The sequence below is a fragment of the Octodon degus genome, unplaced genomic scaffold (genome assembly GCF_000260255.1).
Source record: "Octodon degus isolate 3935 unplaced genomic scaffold, OctDeg1.0 scaffold00050, whole genome shotgun sequence".
NCBI classification, from domain to species: domain Eukaryota; kingdom Metazoa; phylum Chordata; class Mammalia; order Rodentia; family Octodontidae; genus Octodon; species Octodon degus.
The window spans coordinates 11,984,177-12,004,397 of record NW_004524626.1 but is presented as its reverse complement, the minus strand read 5'-3'; the positions used below and the strand labels follow the sequence as shown (position 1 = coordinate 12,004,397).

Here is a 20,221-nt window from a genome sequence, read left to right as displayed (position 1 = left end):
ATATATATATATGTCAACACTCAAGCTACACTACCTCAGGAGCCTTGCATGCCCCTTCCCCAAGTCTGGTTTCACCTTCCCTTATTGGGCTCCATTTACATCCTTCTTCAAAAACAGCTTTACAGAGAACCTATTTGTGGAATTTGTGGTAGGGTGCAGCTCAGGGGCGAGCACTTGTCCAGCATGCAGCAGCCCCCAGGTTCCACCCTCAGCATCAGGAAAAAAAGAAAATCACAAGAAGAACACTGAATTTCTAGAAGATCATAGGAAATATGTGTTTGCAGGAGGCAGGCAAATAGCTCAGTGGAATAAGTGCTTGCCTGGCAAGTGCCAGGTCCTGAGTTCAATCCCTGGTACCGCCAAAAAAAAAAAAAATGTGTTTGCTAAAAACAAAACAAAACAAAATTTATTAGCCAGGGTCTGGATATGTAGCTCAGGCTGACCTTGAACTCCTGGCCATCCTCCTGCCTCAGCCTCTCCAGCACTCCTGTTTGTTTCTGTAATCTCCACATTCCCAGTTAGAAAAGGACTTTTGAGGGGTTTTTTGAGACAGGGTCTCACTATGCAACTCAGGCTGGCCTTGAGCTCACTTTGTAGCCCAGGCTGGTCTTGAACTTGCAACGATCCTCCTGCCTCAGCCTCCCAAGTGCTCCACCATGCCCGGTAGAAAAGGATATTTTAACATGGTCTGAGCCTGAATCTTTTTACAAGGATCAAGACATTTATTCAGCCTTTGTCTGGGGGCCCACACCTGTGACCCCCAGCTATTCGAGAGGCTCGGGCAGAAGGACCAAAGTCTGAGCCCAGCTGTATCTATTAATAAGATCCAGTCGTATAATAATTTAAAAAATTAAAGGCTAGGGATGTAGCTCAGAGGAAGAGCGGCCCTGTGTCCCATCCATAATATAATTTAATTAATTAAAAAGAGACCAGTGGAGTTAGTTTTAATAGTTATCTTTTTAATTTAACCTAATAAATCCAAAATAGTTGTTGTTTTCTTGAGATAGTGCCTCCCTGTGCAGTTCAGGCCAGCCTCAAACTCATTTTGTAGTACAGGCTGCCCTCAAACTCACAGAGATGCTGTGCCTCAGCCTCCCAGGTACTGGGATTACAAGCACACACCACCATGCCTTTGAAATCTAGTGTTTCTTCCCATGTCTAGTGCTGAACTGGAACCCAGGCCCTCACACATACTAATAAATATTCTACCATAAAATGCATCCTCAGCCCTTTTTATTTGTTAATAATTTGATATGGGGGGGTACAGGGAGATGGCTCAGTAGAATAAGTACTTCCCTGGCAAGCACAAGGGCCTGAGTTCAATCTCTGGTTCCGCCAAAAAAATAAATAATAAAATAAATAACTTGATACGGGTCTCAGAAAGTTGCCTGAGTTATGCTCAAACTCATGATCTTCCTGCCTCAGCCTTTGGAGCGGCTGGGATCACAGCGTGTATCACCAAACCAGGTCCCCTCTGTGGACCCGATGAATGTGCCCAACTCTGTGTGCTAAAGGCTCTGTCCTCAAGGTGGCGCTATTGGAACGACTGTGGGTCTTCCTATGGGACGCTTTGTGGTCCACCGGGCCTGCAGAACGGAGCCTGATTCTTCCTCTTTATTTCCTGGCCCCTGACGTCACCGGTTTGCTCTAGCATGATACTTTGAAGACAAGCCCAGAGAAAAAGGCCGCCTGATCTTGGACTGAAACGTGTAGAACTGTGAACCAAAATAATATTTTCTCTTTGAGTTAATTGCCCACAGGGATTGCATTACGGTAACTCAAAACTAAGGAATTCAGCTCACCCTGCGGTGATTTCCTTAATCTCGAGGCTGCTGCTCGGCCTCTGTTTTACTGCTAAGAACGCTGCCCCATAGACTGGCTCAGTTACAGTGAAGAACTGGCCGTGAACTCACTATGTGGCCCAGGCAGAACTTGAATTCAAGGAAACCCTCCTGCCTCAGCCTCCCTGAAGTGCTGCGATGACAGCTGTGCCCCAGCTGGGCGCCTATATTTTAGGCTTTTCAGTTTTTCTGCTAAGCAAGTTATCTACAGTGTCCCCAAACCAGTTCCTCAACTCCTGCACAGATCAAATTTCTAGAAAAACAATGAAGTTGATTCTGCGAAAATGGAACAATAGAATCTTGTGTTATGAAGAAAAATTCCCGGGCCTTGCATGCTGAAGACAGAACTGTATTCCCACTGATCCATAAATGTTATTTTTTTTTTTAAATAATTGGATTTATATACGGGATCTGTTTTCTCCTGCTTACAAAACAGACGTGTGTTCATTGCAAAAGAAATTCAAATGTTAGAGAAATATGCAATGTGGAAAATACAGGCCAGGAGGCTGGGTACAGCGACACACGCCTGTAATCCCAGAACTCAGGAGGCTGAGGCACGAGGATCGCCTCAAGAGGCAAGGCTGGACTACACAGGGTGACTCTGTTGCAAAAAGATAAATAAAGCAAAATGAAGACTACAGAGCTCACACCATACACACATACACACACACATGTGCACACACACACATGCACGCACACGTGTGCGTGCACCCCCCTGCCCAGGTTGGGGGGGGAAGAGACGCAGCTGTCCCATGTTTGGGGCCCAGCTGGGGTATTTGTTTCCTGGCTGATCTACGAAGGCCAAAGTTCAAGACTCTGGTCGTGGTCCCAATGGACTTTCTTTCTTCTCCCAGTCCAGGGCCCTGGGTGACCTTGCCCCAAAGGGGCAGCCAGCCAGGGACAGGGGAAAACAGGATAAGACCCCGAGGAAGGGCCTTATTGCCCTCTCCCTACTGTGGGCTAGATCTACTGACTCGCTTGCTTGTTGTTTTGTTTTCAATGTTTGAGACATGGTGTCATGATGCAGCCTAGGTTGACAATCCTGTCTTGGCCTCTAGTTCTGGGATTTCAGGTGGAACCAGGGATTGAACTCAGGCCCTTGCGCTTGCCAAGCAAGCACTTATTCTACTGAGCTATCTCCTCCCTGCCCCAAGAACCGGGGATTGAACTCAGACTCTTACGCTTGCCAGGGAAGCACTTGCCAGGGAAACGCTGATTCTACTGAGCTATCTTCCTTGACCTTTTTTATTTTCTAACGATTGTATCAAAACAAAAAGAATGTATGTATCTTCAAGCCCATAAACCTATAATCCCAATGCTGGGGAAGCTGAAGCAGGAGATCTCAAATTCAAGCCCAACCTGGGTGATTTAGTGACTTACTGAGATCGTATCTCAAATAGAAGAATGAGGAGGAGGAGGAGGAGGAGGAGGAGGAGGAGGAGGAGGAGGAGGTGGTGGTGGAGAGGAAGAGGAAGAGGAGGAGGAGGAGGAGGAAGAGGAGGAGACAAGCAAGCAGGCAAGCAGGCAGGCTAAGGATGTATTTCAGTACAAAGGTAGTCAATCCCCAGCACTGCAGGGGGAATCCTCCCTTCTAGCTATTCTGAAACACACAGGCACCACAATCAACCATAGCCCCACTACTGGGCACTCACTAGGACATTGGAATGTCTTCCTCCTGTCACCATTCGCCCTGTGACCAACCTCGTCCCTCTTCTCCCCCTCTAAGCTTTCAGTAGTAGGGATTCTACCCTCCACTGCAGAAGAGCAACTTCTCTTAGCGTTCCGGGTCACTAAGGTCACACAGTATTTGTCTTCCTGTGCCTGGCTGTCAATTTAATGGCCTCCAGCATCATCCCTTTCATTGCAAATGACAGGATTTCATCCCGTTTATGGCTGCATAGTATTGCATTACGTATCTGGACACACTGTATCTTTGGCCCTGCTAAGGGCGGAGTCCAGGGCTTCAGACACAATATCTAAGCGCACTACCACCAAGTGCATTCCCAGCCCTTCTTATTTTTCAGACAGTGGCTCACAGAGTTGCCCAGGCTGGACTCAAAATTGCAATCCTCTTGACTCAGCCTCCTGATAGCTTGAATGACAGCTACTATTCCCCCAAATTTCAGTGACGATGTATAAACAACTCTTTCTCCAAGAAGTAATTTCTGCTTCCCTGTGCTAAGTTAGAATTGTTCTGGCAGGCCAGGGAGATAGCGCAGCAGTGTAAGCGCCTGCCTGGCAAGCACAAGGACCCAGGTTCCACCCCCAGTAGCACATGCCACACCAGCCCCAGAATCCCGGGTGTGCCACACTGGCCACCGAAAGTGAGCATGGTGGAACAGCCTGTAATCCCAGTGCTGGGGAGGCTGAGACAGGAGGCCTACTACGAATCTGAGCTGCGTAGCGAGACCCTGTACCAAATAAATAGAATTGTCCTGGTCATTGCCCATAGTAGTGGCAGCTTGGAAGGCGGAGGCAAGAGAATTGCGGCGAGTTTGAGGCCAGTAAGTAATGAGTTCAAATCCAGCCTCAACTATACACTGAGGCACTGTTTAAAAACAAACAAAACCAACCGTCCTGACGCATACAAGTCCCAACCTTCCTATTTATAATGCAGATTCCTGGAACACACGGGGCAGGCGGCCCCGTGATACCGATACCGAAGGGTCCTCCGCATGCTAGGCGCCATGAAGTTCTCTGTTCCTGACACACGCTTTGATCCAGGATGTAAGCATTACGGTCATTCCCATTTTTTGTTTGTTTGTTTGAGACAGGGTCTCGCTATGTAGCCCCGGCTGGCCTCGAACTCACAACGATCTTCCTCCCACCTCAGTCTCCCCAACGCGGGGATGACAGCATGCGTCGCCACGCCTGTGCAAGGTCGTCCCCATTGTACAGAGCAGTAAACTGACGTTCCAAGAGGGGATGTAGGCTACCTCCAAGCAAGTTTTAAAAGGTCCGGGTCCTAAAGAGCCCTGGATCCCGAAGAAGAGGCAGGGCATGAAGGAGCAAGGAAGTAGGGGGACCGACACGTGCGGGGAGCGGGACTCGCGAGGCGGCCCCGCCCCCACGGGGGACGCGCAGACGCGGACCCCGCGCAGCGTGGGGACATGTGACCGACTGCAGAGGCAGCGCCGCCTCCCGCCGAGGTGCGCGCGCTCCGCCGCAGGGCGCACAGCCCCCACATCTTCGGCTTCCGACTGGCTTTGGGGTGCAAGAGCAGAGGCGGAGCCACGGCACCCAAAGCCCAAAGAAACGAAAGCGAAAGCGGGAGGGGTCAGGGAGGAGGGGCGTGGCCGGCTCAGGCTCCGCCCCCATCCTGCGCGGAAGCTCGGGCGGGCGGGCGCGCCCTGGCGGGTGGGGGGGGCGGCTGAACGCGCAGTGCGGACCCTCGCGGAGACCTGAGCCACCACCGCCACCACCACCATGTCTCAGGAAGGCGTGGAGGTAGGACATGGCCACGCCAGGCCCGGCCCCTGGGGCCGCGACGGCGCTGAGAAGGAATGGGGAGCAGCCTAGGATGGGAGGGAGGCTCGCAGTTCCTGGGGAGCCCCTACCCCGTCCTAAATCCAGATCACACCCCTGGGAAAGGACAGTGACTTCCACATCCACCTCCACCACCTCTCAAGAGAGGCGGCCTCCCCAAGAAGCTGGGGAGGGTACAGGGTCAGGGGTCAGAGGCTGTGGGTCACCTGCCCCCTCAACCGTAGGCTGGGGCGCTCGTCCCTGTTCGCGTCCCACCTACCCCAATGGCCCGGGGACTTTGGCTTTTTCCAGGAAATGCCACGTAGGGATGGAGGGGGTGGGGACTCAAAGGCCAAAATCAAGGGTCAAGTTCAGGCTTTGAGATGATACCTAGGGTGGGGGAGGGACAGTGGCACCTCGATTTCCCCTCCCCCACCTCGGTACCCCCACTCTGTCCCCGTCCCAGCTGGAGAAGAGCGTCCGGCGCCTGCGCGAGAAGTTTCATGGGAAGGTGTCCCCTAGGAAGGCGGGGGCTCTGATGAGAAAATTCGGCAGCGACCACACTGGAGTGGGGCGCTCCATCGTGTACGGTGAGCCGTGGGGTCCCCGGGCCGGGACAGCACGTGTGGTGCCGAGGGGGCGTGGCGAACGGAGAGGCCCGGGGAGCCAGGCACGGGGCTCCCTGAAACTCTGGACAGATCCTTCAGAGCTCCTTTCCTTCCTCTACCCCAGGGGTCAAGCAGAAAGATGAACAGGGGCTCAGTAGCGGCCTGGATGCCCAGGTAACCTGTCCCCTTCTCTAGAGGGAGGTCCCTACCCAGCCATGGGGACGCCCTCCAGCTCATCCTCAGCGTCATTGACTTTAACCGCGTTTCCAGGCGCACTAAGCAAACGGTGGGCTGGGCGCGGTGGGCGCCCATTACGTGCTGATTGCGTTAAGTGCGGGGAGAGAGCCAAGTGAGCAGAGAGGCAGGGAGCCCCGGTGTTGGTTGATGAATGAATGAATGGTGTCCAGGTGCAAGTTGGCCACGAGCCGCTTAGCCTCCTGGCCCCTTGGACTGGATTTCACCCGCCTGAAAAGGCGTCTTGTCAGCCTCAAAAGTCTGTGACGCACCTTAACGTTTATCCAACTAGAGGCTGTGGTGGAAATAACAGCAGAGGGGGGCACTGATCGGCCACTTCCACTTCCCACGAGGCAGGACACGGGATGACCAACTCCGTGGCCACAGGGGGCAGGTTTTGTCATTGATCGTTCCTATTCTACCGACAAGGAAACTGAGGCCAGAGCATGGTTCTTGAACTGAGGGGTGGCAGGTGGAATTTGAACCCTAGCTGCCTATCAGTCAGAACCTGGGTGTGCCCACCTTCCCACAGCTAGCAGTTGTAGAGGCTGGGTTGGAGCGTGTATCTGTGAGGCATTACATCTATGTCAAGGCACACAAGTCTGCAGGCAGAGTCCAGGTCGCTGCCGGCCACACTCGTAGCGTGAGCCAGGCTCTGAGCCTGTTTCCTCATCTGAGCAACAGGGTGATGTACGTCCACCTGCTCGGATACTTGAGGCTGCGCACCCAGCTTCAGAAAGCAGATGCAGCTCTCCTCAGCTCCTGGGAACTCGGGGGCACCCTACTGCTTTGTTTTGTTGGTTTTGGAGACAGGGTCTTGCTATGTAGTTCAGACTGGCCTTGAACTTACGTAGCCCAGGCTGGCCTCGAACTTGCAGCGATCCTCCTGCTTCAGCTTTCAAGTGCTGAGATTACTGGCATTCGCTACCACTTCCAGCACCCTACTCTTACATGAAGCCCGAAACGGCTTCCTATTTTGGAGCCCCTATGCATGGGCCATGCCCCCTACAAGCAGCTGAAGAGGTCTCCCCCAGTTTCTGCCCCCCCCATGTCTCCATCCAGGACCCCCCAGAGGATATGAAGCAGGACCAGGACATCCAGGTGTGTTGGTTGCCTTGGTACGGCCAGGGTGTGGGGTGCAGGGGGACACTGATGGTGGCGGGTGGGGGAAGTCCATCTGTCTGGAGCCGATACCCAGAAGGGCAGAAGGAGGCCAAGTTTGTCAGGAGGGTGTTTTTTTTTTTGTTTTTTTTTTTTGGGGGGGGGGGTTGGTGGAACTGGGGATTGAACTCAGACCCTTGCACTTGCCAGGCAAGTGCTTATTCCACTGAGCCATCTCCCCAGCCCCAGGAGGGTGTTGATGTGGGGGAAGATGGTGACATCTCCTGTTCCCACCCCACAGGCCGTGGCGACCTCGCTTCTCCCGCTGACAGAGGCCAACCTTCGCATGTTCCAGCGAGCCCAGGACGACCTCATCCCCGCTGTGGACCGGCAGTTTGCCTGCTCCGGCTGTGACCACGTGTGGTGGCGCCGCGTGCCCCAGCGGAAGGAGGTGACAGCCCAAATTTGATCTTGACTCCAGTCTGAATTTCACTCCCAACTCCCATTCTCAGCCTCAGCAATGGTCCCTTTGGTAGCCCAGCCATCGACCTCCAGCCCCAGAGCTCATCCTGACCTCCTGAGACCAGCCCTTGATGCACATGGGCAGTTTTGTTTGGTTCTTTTGAGACAGGGTCTCACTGCACAGTCCAGGCTGGGCTCAAACTGGAGATCTTCTTGCCTCAACCTCCCAAGTGGTGGGATTGCAGGTGTGCACCACAGTGCTGTGTTCAAAGCTAGACCTTTTTTTTTTTGCTTTTGTTTTGTTTTTGAGACAGTCTCACTATGTAGCCCAGGCTGGCCTCAAACTCAGGGATCCTCCTGCTTTAGCCTCCCAGGTGCTGGAATTACAGACATGCACCACCATGCCTTGCCTCAAAGCTGGACTTTTGACCTTGATTTGCTGAAATCCTTGACCTCTGACCTGATCCTGCTGCTGCGGCAGTTTGACAGCAACTTCAGAAATCAAACGTGGAAAGCCGGGGATAGCTCAGTGGCACAAACACCTGTCTGGCAAGCACAAGGTCCTGAGCTATCCCTGGTACCCCCACCCCCCAAAAAAGACAAACCTAAATAAACAGGGAGCCAGGAAGGGGCTCACACCCGTCATCCCAGCACTCTAGGAGACTGAGGCTGGAGGGCTGCAGAGTCAAGCCCAGCCTGAAGAACTTACCCTGTACCTAAATAAAACATTTTTAAAAGGCTGAGAGCCAAAGCTCTGGACTCACTCCCCAGCATAAAGAGAAGTCAAACTTGGCCCCCAAATCTGACTTTTGCACCCCCTGACTACTAAGTGCTGTGTTTGTGGCAAATGCTCAACCAGCTCCCTTGCTCTTAGTAGGAACCCCGATGGACACTGCCCCGGTATAACTGCCTTCTGTAGCCACCGCCAGCCACTGCAGTCCATTGCCAGTCCTGATTGTAATCTCAGCTGCCTCTGACCACCCCTGGTGGTCACCACCCCTCTCCACACACCCCCAGGTGTCCCGATGCCGGAGATGCCGGAAGCGTTATGAGCCCGTGCCAGAGGACAAGATGTGGGGGCTGGCTGAGTTCCACTGCCCGAGGTGTCGACACAACTTCCGGTGAGGGCCCCGCCCCATACCCCACCCACAGCTTTGGCCCCACCCCTACTCTCCCCTGCCCCAGACCCTCACAGCCCTGCGTGCCCCCAGGGGCTGGGCACAGATGGGGTCCCAGTCCCCCTGCTACGGGTGTGGCTTCCCCGTATCTCCAACGCGGATCCTGCCTCCACGCTGGGACACGAACACGGATCGACGCAGTACGCACACCCACTCCTGCTCTGCTGCTGACTGCTACAACCGGCGAGGTGAGGCCCTGGGGCGCCCCTGCCCTTGCATCTACAAAGTCTGGGCAGCCTGACCCTCTAGGTCCTCTCTTGTGGTCTTAAGGTGGTTTCAGCCAAGTGTGATGGCACGTTTGTAATCCCAGAATTTTGGGAGGCTGAGGCAGGAATATCTCTCATTCAAACCTAGTTTGGGTCATTCAGTGGCTTAGCCAGATCCTGGTTCAGAATACAAAAAGGTTAAAAAGGACTTGGCGACTGTGTGTGATAGCGCACAGTTGTCAAATGGGCATGTGGGAAGCAGGGACAGTACTGCCAGGTGGCAGAGGCCAGCCTGACCTACCTAGTGAATTCAAGCCCAGCCTGTACAATGTAGAGAAACTGCCTCTAAACCCAAAGGGGATTCAGGGGGAGGCATTAGATACAGCTCAGGGGAAGGGCCTTGGATTCAATCCCCAAAACTGTAAGAATTAAAACAAATATGGACAGCATGGGCTGCAGCAAAACCCTAAGTCAGGGGCCGGCCAGATGGCTTAGCCTAAAGCGCCTGCTTCGGCAGAGCACAGAAGCTAGCCAGGGTTCAATCCCAGGCTGCCAGCGCCAGCCCTGCCCCTGCCCCCGGGACGCCCTGAGATGGCGAATGAGACTGGACGTGGTGGCACGCACCTGTAATCCCAGTGCTTGGGAGGCTGAAAACAGGAGAATCACTACGTGTCCGAGCTATATAGTGAGACCTGTACACCCTGTAGATCCTGTCCTAAATTCATTAAAAAAAAAAAAACTCAAAAAAAAAAACTTTTTTAAAAATATGGAAGCCTGGGGCTGGTGAGATGGCTCAGTGGTCTAAAGCACCTACTTAGAACAAGCTTAGCAAAGCAAAGGGACCACGGTTCAATCCCCCAGCATCACATGCCAGCCAGCCCTGCCCCCTGGTGGGCTGAGCTGGCCACACACACACACACACACACACACACACACACACACACAAATAAAATAAATTTAAAAAAAAAAAATATGGAAGCCTGGCAGGCATGGTGGCACATGCCTATAATCCCAGCTCTTGGGAGACTAGAAGAATCACTGAGTCAAAGCCAGCCTGAGCTACATAGTGAGTACAGGACCAGCCTGGTCTACATAGGAAGACTCTGTCTCAAAAAGGAAAAAAAAAAAAAAAACAGAAGTGTCATTCCCCTAACTACGTGGTCTCCCCTACCTGTTCCCAGGGTCACATGAGACACACAGGGCACCTATGGTCTGCCTGTATGCCTGCTCCATGTGGCACCCCATCCCCTATGGCCTCAGGGTCTGAGCTCTGCAGTTCCTGGCCTGGCCTGTGGCCTCAGCCCCTTCTCTGTCCCCAGAGCCCCACGTGCCCGGGACTTCCTGCGCTCACCCCAAGAGCCGCCAGCAGAACCACCTGCCCAAGGTCCTGCACCCCAGCACCCCCCACATCAGCAGTGGCTCCACCGTGGCCACCTGCCTAAGCCAGTGTGGGCTGCTGGAGGACCTAGACAACCTCATCCTGGAGGACCTGAGGGAGGAGGACGAGGAGGAGGAGGAGGCGGAGGTAGCGGCGGCAGCGGCGGCCGGGTCCCAGGAGTGAGCACGCCAGGCTATGGTACTGTGTTCTTAGCAACTCTGAGCTCAGCCCCACACAGAAATGCCCTCGGGAGCCATCGGGGCCTGAGATCTTGGCGGGGGGCTCCTGGGCCCCATTTTCAGAGGCCCTGGGAAGAGATCTCGAGCCTGGGGAAAGGCTGGAATGGAACTGTGCCACAAGGGATGTGTGGCTAGTTCACCCTGGACCTTGGGGACCAAGGGACAGTCATAACCTCACAGGCCGGATAAGCATGGCAGCCTTCTTGAGCGAGTATGCCCCACCGCGGAACTCAGCCCAGTAGACGCCATCCTGGTAGCGGCTTCGGTAGTGGCCACCACGGTGCCAGACACCATTGAGGTTGGAGTGGGCACAGGCGTGGTACCACCAGCCTCCACGCTGGTACAGGGCACAGTTTCCTGAGGAGCAAGAGAAAGCCTCCCTTAGTACATCCTAGTGCAAGGCTTCTGCTAGGCATCTCCTGCCCCCTCCTTCTTGCATATAAACCCCGATACCTCCTCACCAGAATAAAAGCTCCCACTTTCAGAGTAACAGCCTTAATTCCTCCGCTATCTCCTCAATGAAGTACAAGTCATGCCTTTCCTGTATTTTCTGCCCAGCAGAAGTCTACTTATTCCTTTACAAAACAAATTTTCTGTTTCCTTTCTGCAATAAGTCTGGGCTGCAATACAGCATATGCTTTTAGCATGCACAAGGCTCTAGATTTTAAAAAAAGTTCCTAAGCTGAGTTGTAGTGCTGCACGCCCATAAATCCCAGCATTTAAGAGGCTGAGGCAGGAAAATCCCTGCCAGTTTGAAGCCAGCCTGGGCTACACAGTGAATTCAAGGTCACTACATAGCAAGATCTTGTCTCAAAAAACAAACCAAAGGACCAGGGATATAGCCCAGTGTGGAAGCACCTGCCTGGCAAGCCCAAGGTCCTGGGAGTTTGATTCCCAGCACCAAAACAAACAAAAATGTTCTACCTCTTGCATCTAGCATCTACCTTCCACCAGAAGGGATTTTTTTTTTTTCTTTTTTTTTTTTTGGCGGAACCAGGGATTGAACTCAGGCCCTTGCACTTGCCAGAGAAGTGCTTATTCCACCGAACCATCTCCCCGGCCCTAGAAGGGATTTTTTTGTTGTTGTTGTTTTTTGTTTTTTTTTTTTTTTGCAGAACCGGGGATTGAACTCCGGCCCTTGCGCTTGCCAGACAAGCACTTATTCTACTGAGCCATCTCCCTGGTCCCAAGATTTCTTTTTTTAGGTCTCACTATGTTCATGCTGGCCTTGAACTCACTTTATAGCCCAGGCTGTTCTCGAACTCACAAGGATCTTGCTGCCTCAGCCTCCCAAGTGCTAGGATTAGGCATGTGCCACCATGCCCAGCAGAAAAGGATTCTTAACTCCTTGGCCTCTTCAGAGAAAGAATATGGGTTGTCCATCCCCTTACCAGAATAAAAGTCCCCCGTTGCTTGTTCTCTTATAAGAAGTTTCCTCACTCTAATGCTTACCAGAGGGGAACCTCACCCCACCCCCACTTTCGATTTCCTTACCAGGAATCACAGTACACTGTCCTCCCATAAAATAGCAGCTCTCCTCACCAGAATAGGAGTCTCGGTCCCTATCCACTGTGCTGAAGGGCTTGTCGTTGTGCCAGGAAAGAGAATCTCCAGCATCTCCATGGTACTGGCCAAGCCGCAGGCGGTAATGGTCACTCTCGGGCTCCAGGGAGAAGCTGTCGTAGTGAGCGCGCGCCCCGCGGCCCCCCCAGTCCTCCAGCAGCACCAGCAGCTCGTGGTCCCCGCGGCTGGTCAGCTGGTGCACAGGTTCAAGGCCCAGCCAGTACTCCCCGTCAGGCCGCCCAAAGCCCACCTGCAACAGGATGTAGCAGTCAGGGACCAGTGCCCAGCCCTCCCCGGCCCTGCCTCTGCCTGCCCCACCTACCTTGTACTGCTGCCAGGTGGTGAAGAAGTTGACCAAGCCATCCTGTCGCCTCTGGATCACCGTCCAGCCACCCCCCTCCACCTGCTGCTCACACCACGCAGACACCACACGACGGCCGAGGCGCAGCTCGTATACCCCACTTTGCCCGTGGCCCGCCTGGTGGGCCTCAGCACAGTCCTGCCACGGGCCTGTGAACACAGGGACGTGGGAGAGGCACAGCTGGCCCAAGCAGTCCCTCAGAGTAAGACTCCTGATTCCCTCTGATCCCTTCACCAAACTAAGAGTCCTTTCTCTTCGTTTCCCTCACCTGAGTAAGAACATCAATTGCTATTTTCTTACCAGCACAAGACTCTTTTAAGTCTCTTGTCTCTCACCAGAGCAAATGAAGAGTTTGGACCTCTTAAACCCAGGCTCTGTGTCTCCTTACCAAAATATAAGTCCTGCTGGTACTTTTAACCACTTTCTCACAAAGGAGCACTCGGTACCAGGGATCGAACTTAGGACCTTGCACTTGCCAGGCAAGCACTTATTCTACTGAGCTATCTCTCCCTGGCCCTCAAAGGAGCCTCTTAAATCTGCTGTCCCTTCAGAAATTAAGAGTTCTTTCTCTACTAATTTCTCCTTTTGCTATTTTCATAACATCATAAGTTTGGCCTTTTTGTTTTGGTTTTATGTAGTACAGGGGACTCAACCCAAACCCTTGAGCGTGTTGGGCAGGCACCCTACCAGCCCCAGCCTAGAGGTGCATCTCAGCGCTGGTGGTGGTATCAGATAGGAGCCCTACCTCCCTGTTCCATTATCAGAATAAGAGCATCTTTTCTTCTAGGCCACTTACCTAAGAGGAATCCAGCTGTTTATTTCTTGCTACCCATAAGCACTGGGGATACTCGCATCCCTAACATTCTGCTGCCTCTTACCTGCCGGCTTGGTGGGGCTAGCAGGTTGCCCTGTGAGAGAGGGGGAGGCCAGAGGCCCCTGCTGTCTCAGCGTCTGGTCTCTCTGGGACTCTGGTGCTGGGTCCAGGCTCCTGCTGGTGTTACTGGTACTGCCCACCAGACTCAAGGGAACCACAGGCACCAGGGGTGGGGGCAGGACCTGGGGTGACAATCAGAAATGCAGTTGCCCTAACCCTCATTTGGATGGGGGAGTCACTCTCTTAGTACTCAGATAAACAGGAAGTGCTAAACTGACTCTCCCCAGCCTAACTCTTGGCTTTGGAAGTAAAGAGATAGCTGGGCTGAATCCCACGAGGGAGCCAGGCACCCTGTGGTGATGTATGCATGCAATACCAGCACTAAGGCGCCGGGGAGATGGCTCAGTAGACCCTGAGTTCAATCCCTGGTTCCACAAAAAAAAAAAACAGCACTAGGGAGGCTGAGGCAGGAGGATTGCAAATTCACAGGCAGGCCTATATAACATAATGAGATTCCATCTCAGAAAAAGGATTCTCATAATCCCATTCTGGAGTTCACAGCATAATTGTTCTATGTCTCCATCTCCCTATCTGCAAGTGGTAATAAAAGCACATGCAACTTTTAACATTTTATCAACTCTCTAGGGACTGTCACACAGCAACGATCTCTTCCCAAAACCGGGCCCAGACGTATTCTAGAGATGGCGATATAGGGTACATTTGGCCTTTACATGATGAGAACCTTCAGTACAGAATTCTAGGAATATTCACCTTAAGTGGATGCAGTTAAGACTATTCATGGCCACCAATCACGTTTGGACCCGAATAAGCAAGGCAGGGAGGGGTAAGAATCTGGTTTGGGTCCTACCCCCACCCCCACTCCCTCCCCCGCCCCCCCACCCCGGATTTCGGAACTGCGGATAAGAGATCGGGTTGCAGGTCGCCAGCTGCGCAGGGCATGCGCACAGCGAGCGGCTGCTGAGAAAAGGCCCCGCGGTTACCTGCTGCTGCTCTCCCGCGCCCCCGGGACACAGGCGCTCCAGACGGGCGATGAGGTCGCCCTGCTGGCTGACGAGCTGCGCCAGCTCTTGGAACTTTTCGTCCAACTGGTGGAAGCGGGCGGCGGCGCGCTGCGCCTCGGCGGATGCGTTCAGCACGCGCTCGCCCAGCAGCTCCAGCGCTGAGGCAGGTTCCACCCCGAGGTCCGCCCCCCGGCTCGGCCCCGCCCCCGGACGTGGCTCCGCCCCCCGGCTCGGCCCCGCCTCGTGCTGCAGCTGAGCGCGCAGCTGGCCCAGGCGCGCGCTCAGGCCGCGGCTCTCCTTACGCAGCGCGCGCACCTCGCCGACCACGGCGCCGTCGGCCGCCGCCAGCCGCTGCAGTTCGCGCAGCAGCTCCTCTTGGCGGCCCACGCGCATGCGCAGCGCCGCCAGCTCACTGGCGTTGACCGCTTCCGGCGCGGGCCGCGCGGCCCCGCTCCAGCACACCGCTCCTGTGAACTTCTGCGCAGGCAGCACGAAGGTGTAGGTGCAGCGCGGCGCGTCCGCCCGCGCCCACGACGCGCCGAGCATGAGCAGCAGCGGCAGCGCGCGCAGCCAAGGCACCGCCATGGCCACCTGCGGGGGTCAGATGGAAACAGAACAGACGGAAAGATCCTGTCCCAGAGAAGCGTCTCGGGCAGGGGCACAGCAGGCGCAGAAGCCCCGAGGCAGCGCCGTGCCTGATGCATGAACCGAGGAGGAGCTGCAGGAGCTCACAGTGCCCCCTGCTCTGTGGATGTGCAGCTCCTCACACCAGAGTGCGCTGCACTTTGTCCACTCCAGATCCAGCCGCCCGCCAGGCCAGGGTCAGCTCCGTTGTTTAGAACTACATTCCTCCACGTCCCATAGATGACATCTGGACTTCCAGCTGATGCCTCCCAGGCTTCAGGGGATGCCTGCGAACATCCGGGGCCTGCACATGGGAACCCCGTGTGGCTCCCACGTTCCCTAGAGGAAAAAAGCTCAAGGGCCTTCCGGGCCTCACCTCCTCCCATACATCACCAGGCAAATGCCAGGCTTGCAGCCTTTGCACCTGGGGGCCTGAGCTGGCGCATTCTCCACGTTCTAACAAGCACCCTGTTCCTTGCCCACCCAGGGTTCAGAATTCCTAACACACTTGCAGTTAAGAGTTCACGCTCGGGCAGGGATGTAGCTCAGCGGCACAGCACCTGCCTGGCAAGCGCAAGGTCCTGAGTACCAAAAAAAAAAAGTTAATGCTCAAATCAGATGTGGCGGTGTTCACCTGGAACCCCAACCACTCAGGCTGAGGAAGAAGGATCCCGAGCTTGAGTCCTACCTGGGCAAGTTAAAAGCGTATCCCAAAAATAAAAAAAACACCAGACATTTTAAAGGGCCACGAGGGTCCGGGAGATGGCTCAGTGGAATAAGTGTTTCCCTGGCAAGCGCAAGGACCTGAGTTCAATCCCCAGTTCCGCCAAAATAAATAAATAAAATAAAATAAATTTTAAAACAGACATTTTAAAGGGCCACGAGGGGCCGGGAGATAGCTCAATGGAATAAGTGCTTCCCTGGCAAGCTCAAGGGCCTGAGTTCAATACCCAGTTCTGCAAAAATAAATAAATAAATAAATAAATGGCCACAGACATAGCGCAGTGGCAGAACACCCCTGAGTCAATCCCCAGTAAGAGAAAGAAAGGAAAAAAAGAAAGGTGACCCCTCCCTATCCTAGTCTTCGTTTGCCTATTTGTCCTCCTGAAATTACCCCATTTATTTATCACTTTTATGATCTGAATCCCCCCTATTAAAATATCAGACCGCTGAGGCCAAATCTGGATTTTGTTGGCTGGCTCAGGCTGCCTTAAGTGTGGGTCTGGTAAGGCAAGTGGAGCTGGGGAATGAAACTACGGTATCCTATGCCTGCCTGTGTTTCATCAGCAGGCACTTAAACAACTGAACTAACTGGCAGCCCCCCCCCAATCTGGATTTTAATTATTTATTTTTTTGTTTTGTTTTGAGACAGAGTCTTGCTATTGTAGTTTAGGGTGACCTTGAACTATGAAACCCAGGCTGGCCTTGAACAAGTGGCGACCCTCCCGCCTTAGCCTCCCAAGTGCTGGGATCACAGGCCAGGGGTGTGCCACCACACTCCCCTAGAGCCTGAGTTTCCAGGCTCCGTGTCCCCAAAGCCCCCAGGCCCTGGGTCTGTGTACCCCACCCCATCACACCATGAACTTCTGTTCAGGCAGCACCAAGGTGTAGGTGCAGTGCCACACGCTGACCTCATGCAAGCGCCTTCCTCGGACAAGGACACCATGGCACCCCATCCTGACCCTACAGGTCCCACGAGTCCATGGCTCTCCCACTGGGGAACACAGGGTCATTAGAAGGGGACAGGCACTCCGGTGTATGCCCACCAGCCCCTGGGAGCTGTGCCGCACCCACGCCACACACTCTGGTGGCACACATTCTGCGTCCTGCGGCTCCCATCAGCCCACACTATTCTGTTTATTTGTGCAACAAGCACCGCTCGAACACCTGCCCTGTGCCAAGAGCTGCTGTGGGCAGTAGGTGTGGGTCCAGCTGTCCCCCAAACAGACAGAATCCCCACCTTTTGGGTCTGATACTCTAGTTAGAAAACAGTAAGGAAAACCCAGTCAGGAAGCAGGACATGGTGGTGCATGCCTGTAATCCCAGCACTCTGAGAGGCTGAGGCAGTAGGATCTCAAATTCACGCCTGGCCAGGGTGACTTACTGACTTCAAACAGAGCAGGGGACCAGGGCAACGAGGTGACATGGGGCACAGTGTGCTGGTCTTTGCTCTGCTGAGGACTCAGGGTTCAACTCTAAATCAGGTAGGAGCCATACAGGGTTCCAGAGCTGGAGCAGGATGCAGGCGCCGCTGTTGTACAGCAAGTGTGGGCGCCCAGGGCTGGCAGCCTCTTCTCCCGTCCTCCCCAACACAGGTAGGGGCTAGACTCCCACTGCTGCCCCACCCCACTACCAGCCTGAAGAAAGGGAACCAAGTAAATAGGCTGAGGTCCCCCAAGAAGCAGATCCGTCTGCCCTCGCCACACCCGCTCACCTTTCACAGCCAAGAACCAGAGTCCTGTGGGGTTCACAGCAGTCTCACGCCAGCAAGGCAGCACAGGAGGGTCCCGCAGGGCCTCTGAGCTGGGAAGGAGAGGCTGAGAGAGAGAGAAGAGGCTCGCTCAGCGCCCCCACCCCCAAGCCCGGGAGAGGCGCAACTGTAAATATTTAGCATTTCCCACTGGAGAACTGAGTCCAGATCCCCCAGCCCAGGCCACCAGAGCCTGATAACCACAGGTCAGTGCCCCTGGCGGCACCATCCCCCACCCCACCCCCACATAGCCCTTGGGGCAGAGAGTGGGAGGTGGCAAACCCTGGTAGGGCCTTCCTGTGGGATGCAGGAGGCATGCAGTCCAGACACACAAAGGGACAAGGCAGACAGTGACAGCCACTTGCTGGGTCCTTTTTAATTTTTATTTATTTTGTATTTTAGGACAAGGTCTACAGGGTCTCACTTAGTGATCCGCCTGCTTTCAGCCTCCCGAGTGCTTGGATTACAGGCGGCACCACCACACCCAGTCTCAACTGCAGCCTCAGCGCACCCCAAGGGCAGGGCCCCAAGGCAGGCCTGGGATTGAACTACCAGCCCCTGGGCCGGCCTGCAGGTGCTTTAATCCTGAGCTATTTGGCCAGCCCCTTTATTTATTTATTTGGCCCCCATACAAGGGTCTCACTAAACTGCTAAATTGCCCAGGCTGAGTTGGAACTTGGGGATCCTCCTGCATCAGCTTCCTGAGTAGCTGGAATCGGAAACATATAGCTACACATTCTTTTTTTTTGTTTTTGGCGGAACCAGGGGTTGAACTCAGGCCCTTGCGCTTGCCAGGGAAGCGCTTATTCCACTGAGCCATCTCCCAGGCCCGACACATTCAGCTAAACGATACACATTTTTTTTTAATTTTATTTTTTATTTATTTATTTATTTATTTAGAGTGTGTGTGTGTGTGTGTGGCCAGCTCAGCCCACCTGGGGGCGGGGCTGGCTGGCATGTGGTGCTGGGGGATTGAACCGTGGTCCCTGTGCTTTGCTAAGCTTGTTCTAAGTAGATGCTTTAGACCGCTGAGCCATTTCACCAGCCCCCACGATACACATTTTTATCTCATTTAATCCCGGCAACTTAAACTGGCTTCTGTGAGTAGCCTCACTTTGTAGGAGGGAAAGCTAAGGTTCAGATGTGAGACACTCGCTGCAAGCAGACAGCCGGAAAGCAGCCGTGAGAGCTTGGCTTCCTGGCTCCGGAGCTCGTACACACTCGTGCCAACAGCTGACCTAGCAGGCAGGCCTCTGCACAGAGCAGCTAGGACAGACGGAAGGGGTCTATGCCTGGCGCACACACAGGTACGCGCACAGGCAACCTATAGACATAACCGGAAGACTGGATTGTAGTTGACCGAGAAAGTGCTTGTGTAGCACAAGGCCCTGGCTCAAAGGAGGGAGGGAAGTGGAGAGGGAGGGAGGGAGGCGGGGAGAGAGAGAGGACAAATACAACAATTATGTGTCAAAATGCAACTACAAGGGGTGGCATGAGAGCTTAGCAGACTAAGCACCTGCTCAGGCAAGTGCAGGAGCCAGCGTTCAGATTCCCAGGTAGGGCAGGCCGTGCCCCAGGGTGGGCACTGAGCCAGAGTCTGGGCGTGGTAGCACATGCCTGTAATCCCAGCCCTGAGGAGGCTGAAGAGAGGAGGATCACTATGAGTCTGACCTGCACAGAGAGACTCTATACCAAATACATAAGAGTAAAATAATAAAATGCAGCCATGCATTTCTGGGCATGGTGGTGCACGCCTATAATTCTGGTTACTTGGAAGGCTGAGGCAGGAGGATTGCCAAGTCTGAGCTCAGCCTGGGCAGCTTAGCAACTTAACCAACAGTTGAGCTTGCCTCAAAAAGAACAACTGTCTGGGGATATAACTCAGTGCAGAGGCCCTGGGTTCAGTGTCCCAGGATAACAAAATATACTGTATGGTCACACATTCAGCACAAGTTATAAGAGGATAGCCCTGATTTAAAAGGGGTTCCCCTGCAGGCTGAGGGCCAGCACAGAGACAGCAAGCAAACACACAGCGACACCCACACCCAGGACCCCCGCGGCCAAACGAGGAGTTTCCAACAGTCTCCCACACATGCAGTCACATTTTTTGCATAAGCCAAACCACACACAGAACAGAAAGAAATAGCACTTATCTCAGAGAGACTCACTGCGCCTGAGCCCAGCCTGGCAGACAGCAGCTCCGGCCGAGACGTGCTCTCCTCTCCTGCGTCCTGCAGAACTCAACTCCAGAGTAACCCGAGCAGAATCCGGAGCCCAGAAAGGAAAGAGAGGCTGCCAGGCTGGGCTGCCGGCCTGCGCTGAGGCCCCGCACTGGCCCCCACGCCAGCCCCCTCGGGCTCAGCCCTGGCGGCTGGGAGAAGACTCCGCGGAGGAAGGGAGGGAGAGACTTCAGGAGGCTGGAGAGAGACAGGCGCACAGGAGGAAGATGGAAATGTATCGACGGCAAGAGACAGGGACAGGCGGATGCGGTGGCTCGAGCCTGTGATCCCAACACTGGAAGCTGACGCCGGAGGATCGCGAGTTCCAGCCCAGTCCAGGCACCTTAGTGACTTAGAAAGACCCCGTCTCAAAAAA

General features: G+C 54.2%; 2 protein-coding genes across 4 annotated transcripts; one reads left to right on the top strand and one right to left on the bottom strand.

Annotated features, from left to right (window-relative positions):
- The first annotated feature begins 5,127 nt into the window (after positions 1 to 5,127).
- Positions 5,128 to 12,284, top strand: CUNH19orf66 (chromosome unknown C19orf66 homolog). Of its 2 annotated transcripts, XM_023717156.1 has the most exons (9): positions 5,128 to 5,288; positions 5,773 to 5,896; positions 6,039 to 6,088; positions 7,211 to 7,249; positions 7,551 to 7,700; positions 8,729 to 8,832; positions 8,923 to 9,077; positions 10,415 to 10,671; positions 12,210 to 12,284. In XM_023717156.1, exons 1-8 carry the CDS (start codon positions 5,268 to 5,270, stop codon positions 10,654 to 10,656), a joined length of 885 nt encoding a protein of 294 aa, XP_023572924.1. In that variant the 5' UTR covers positions 5,128 to 5,267; the 3' UTR covers positions 10,657 to 10,671; positions 12,210 to 12,284. The 2 variants fall into 2 exon arrangements, with proteins under 2 accessions (XP_023572924.1, XP_004633066.2); XM_004633009.2 differs by lacking the exon at positions 12,210 to 12,284 and having other exon boundaries at positions 5,129 to 5,288; positions 10,415 to 10,677.
- On the bottom strand, positions 10,856 to 17,670 carry Angptl6 (angiopoietin like 6). 2 transcript variants are annotated; one of them, XM_004632838.2, is made up of 6 exons: positions 17,591 to 17,670; positions 14,512 to 15,123; positions 13,515 to 13,692; positions 12,598 to 12,785; positions 12,255 to 12,525; positions 10,856 to 11,069 (listed from the first exon to the last, which is right to left on the bottom strand). In XM_004632838.2, exons 2-6 carry the CDS (start codon positions 15,115 to 15,117, stop codon positions 10,879 to 10,881), a joined length of 1,434 nt encoding a protein of 477 aa, XP_004632895.1. In that variant the 5' UTR covers positions 15,118 to 15,123; positions 17,591 to 17,670; the 3' UTR covers positions 10,856 to 10,878. The 2 variants fall into 2 exon arrangements, with proteins under 2 accessions (XP_004632895.1, XP_023572917.1); XM_023717149.1 differs by lacking the exon at positions 17,591 to 17,670 and adding an exon at positions 15,300 to 15,645.
- Between the last annotated feature and the right edge of the window lie 2,551 nt (positions 17,671 to 20,221).

Coding starts and splice junctions, on each gene's coding strand:
- CUNH19orf66 (XM_023717156.1), top strand. CDS start 5,268: ATGTCTCAGGAAGGCGTGGAG. Junction 5,289..5,772: donor TGTCTCAGGAAGGCGTGGAG/GTAGGACATGGC, acceptor TCCCCGTCCCAG/CTGGAGAAGAGCGTCCGGCG. Junction 8,833..8,922: donor AGGTGTCGACACAACTTCCG/GTGAGGGCCCCG, acceptor GCGTGCCCCCAG/GGGCTGGGCACAGATGGGGT.
- Angptl6 (XM_023717149.1), bottom strand. CDS start 15,542: ATGGGAGGAGGTGAGGCCCGGAAGGCCCTTGAGCTTTTTTCCTCTAGG. Junction 12,786..13,514: donor TAGCCCCACCAAGCCGGCAG/GTAAGAGGCAGC, acceptor CTGTGTTCACAG/GCCCGTGGCAGGACTGTGCT. Junction 12,526..12,597: donor CCACCTGGCAGCAGTACAAG/GTAGGTGGGGCA, acceptor ATCCTGTTGCAG/GTGGGCTTTGGGCGGCCTGA.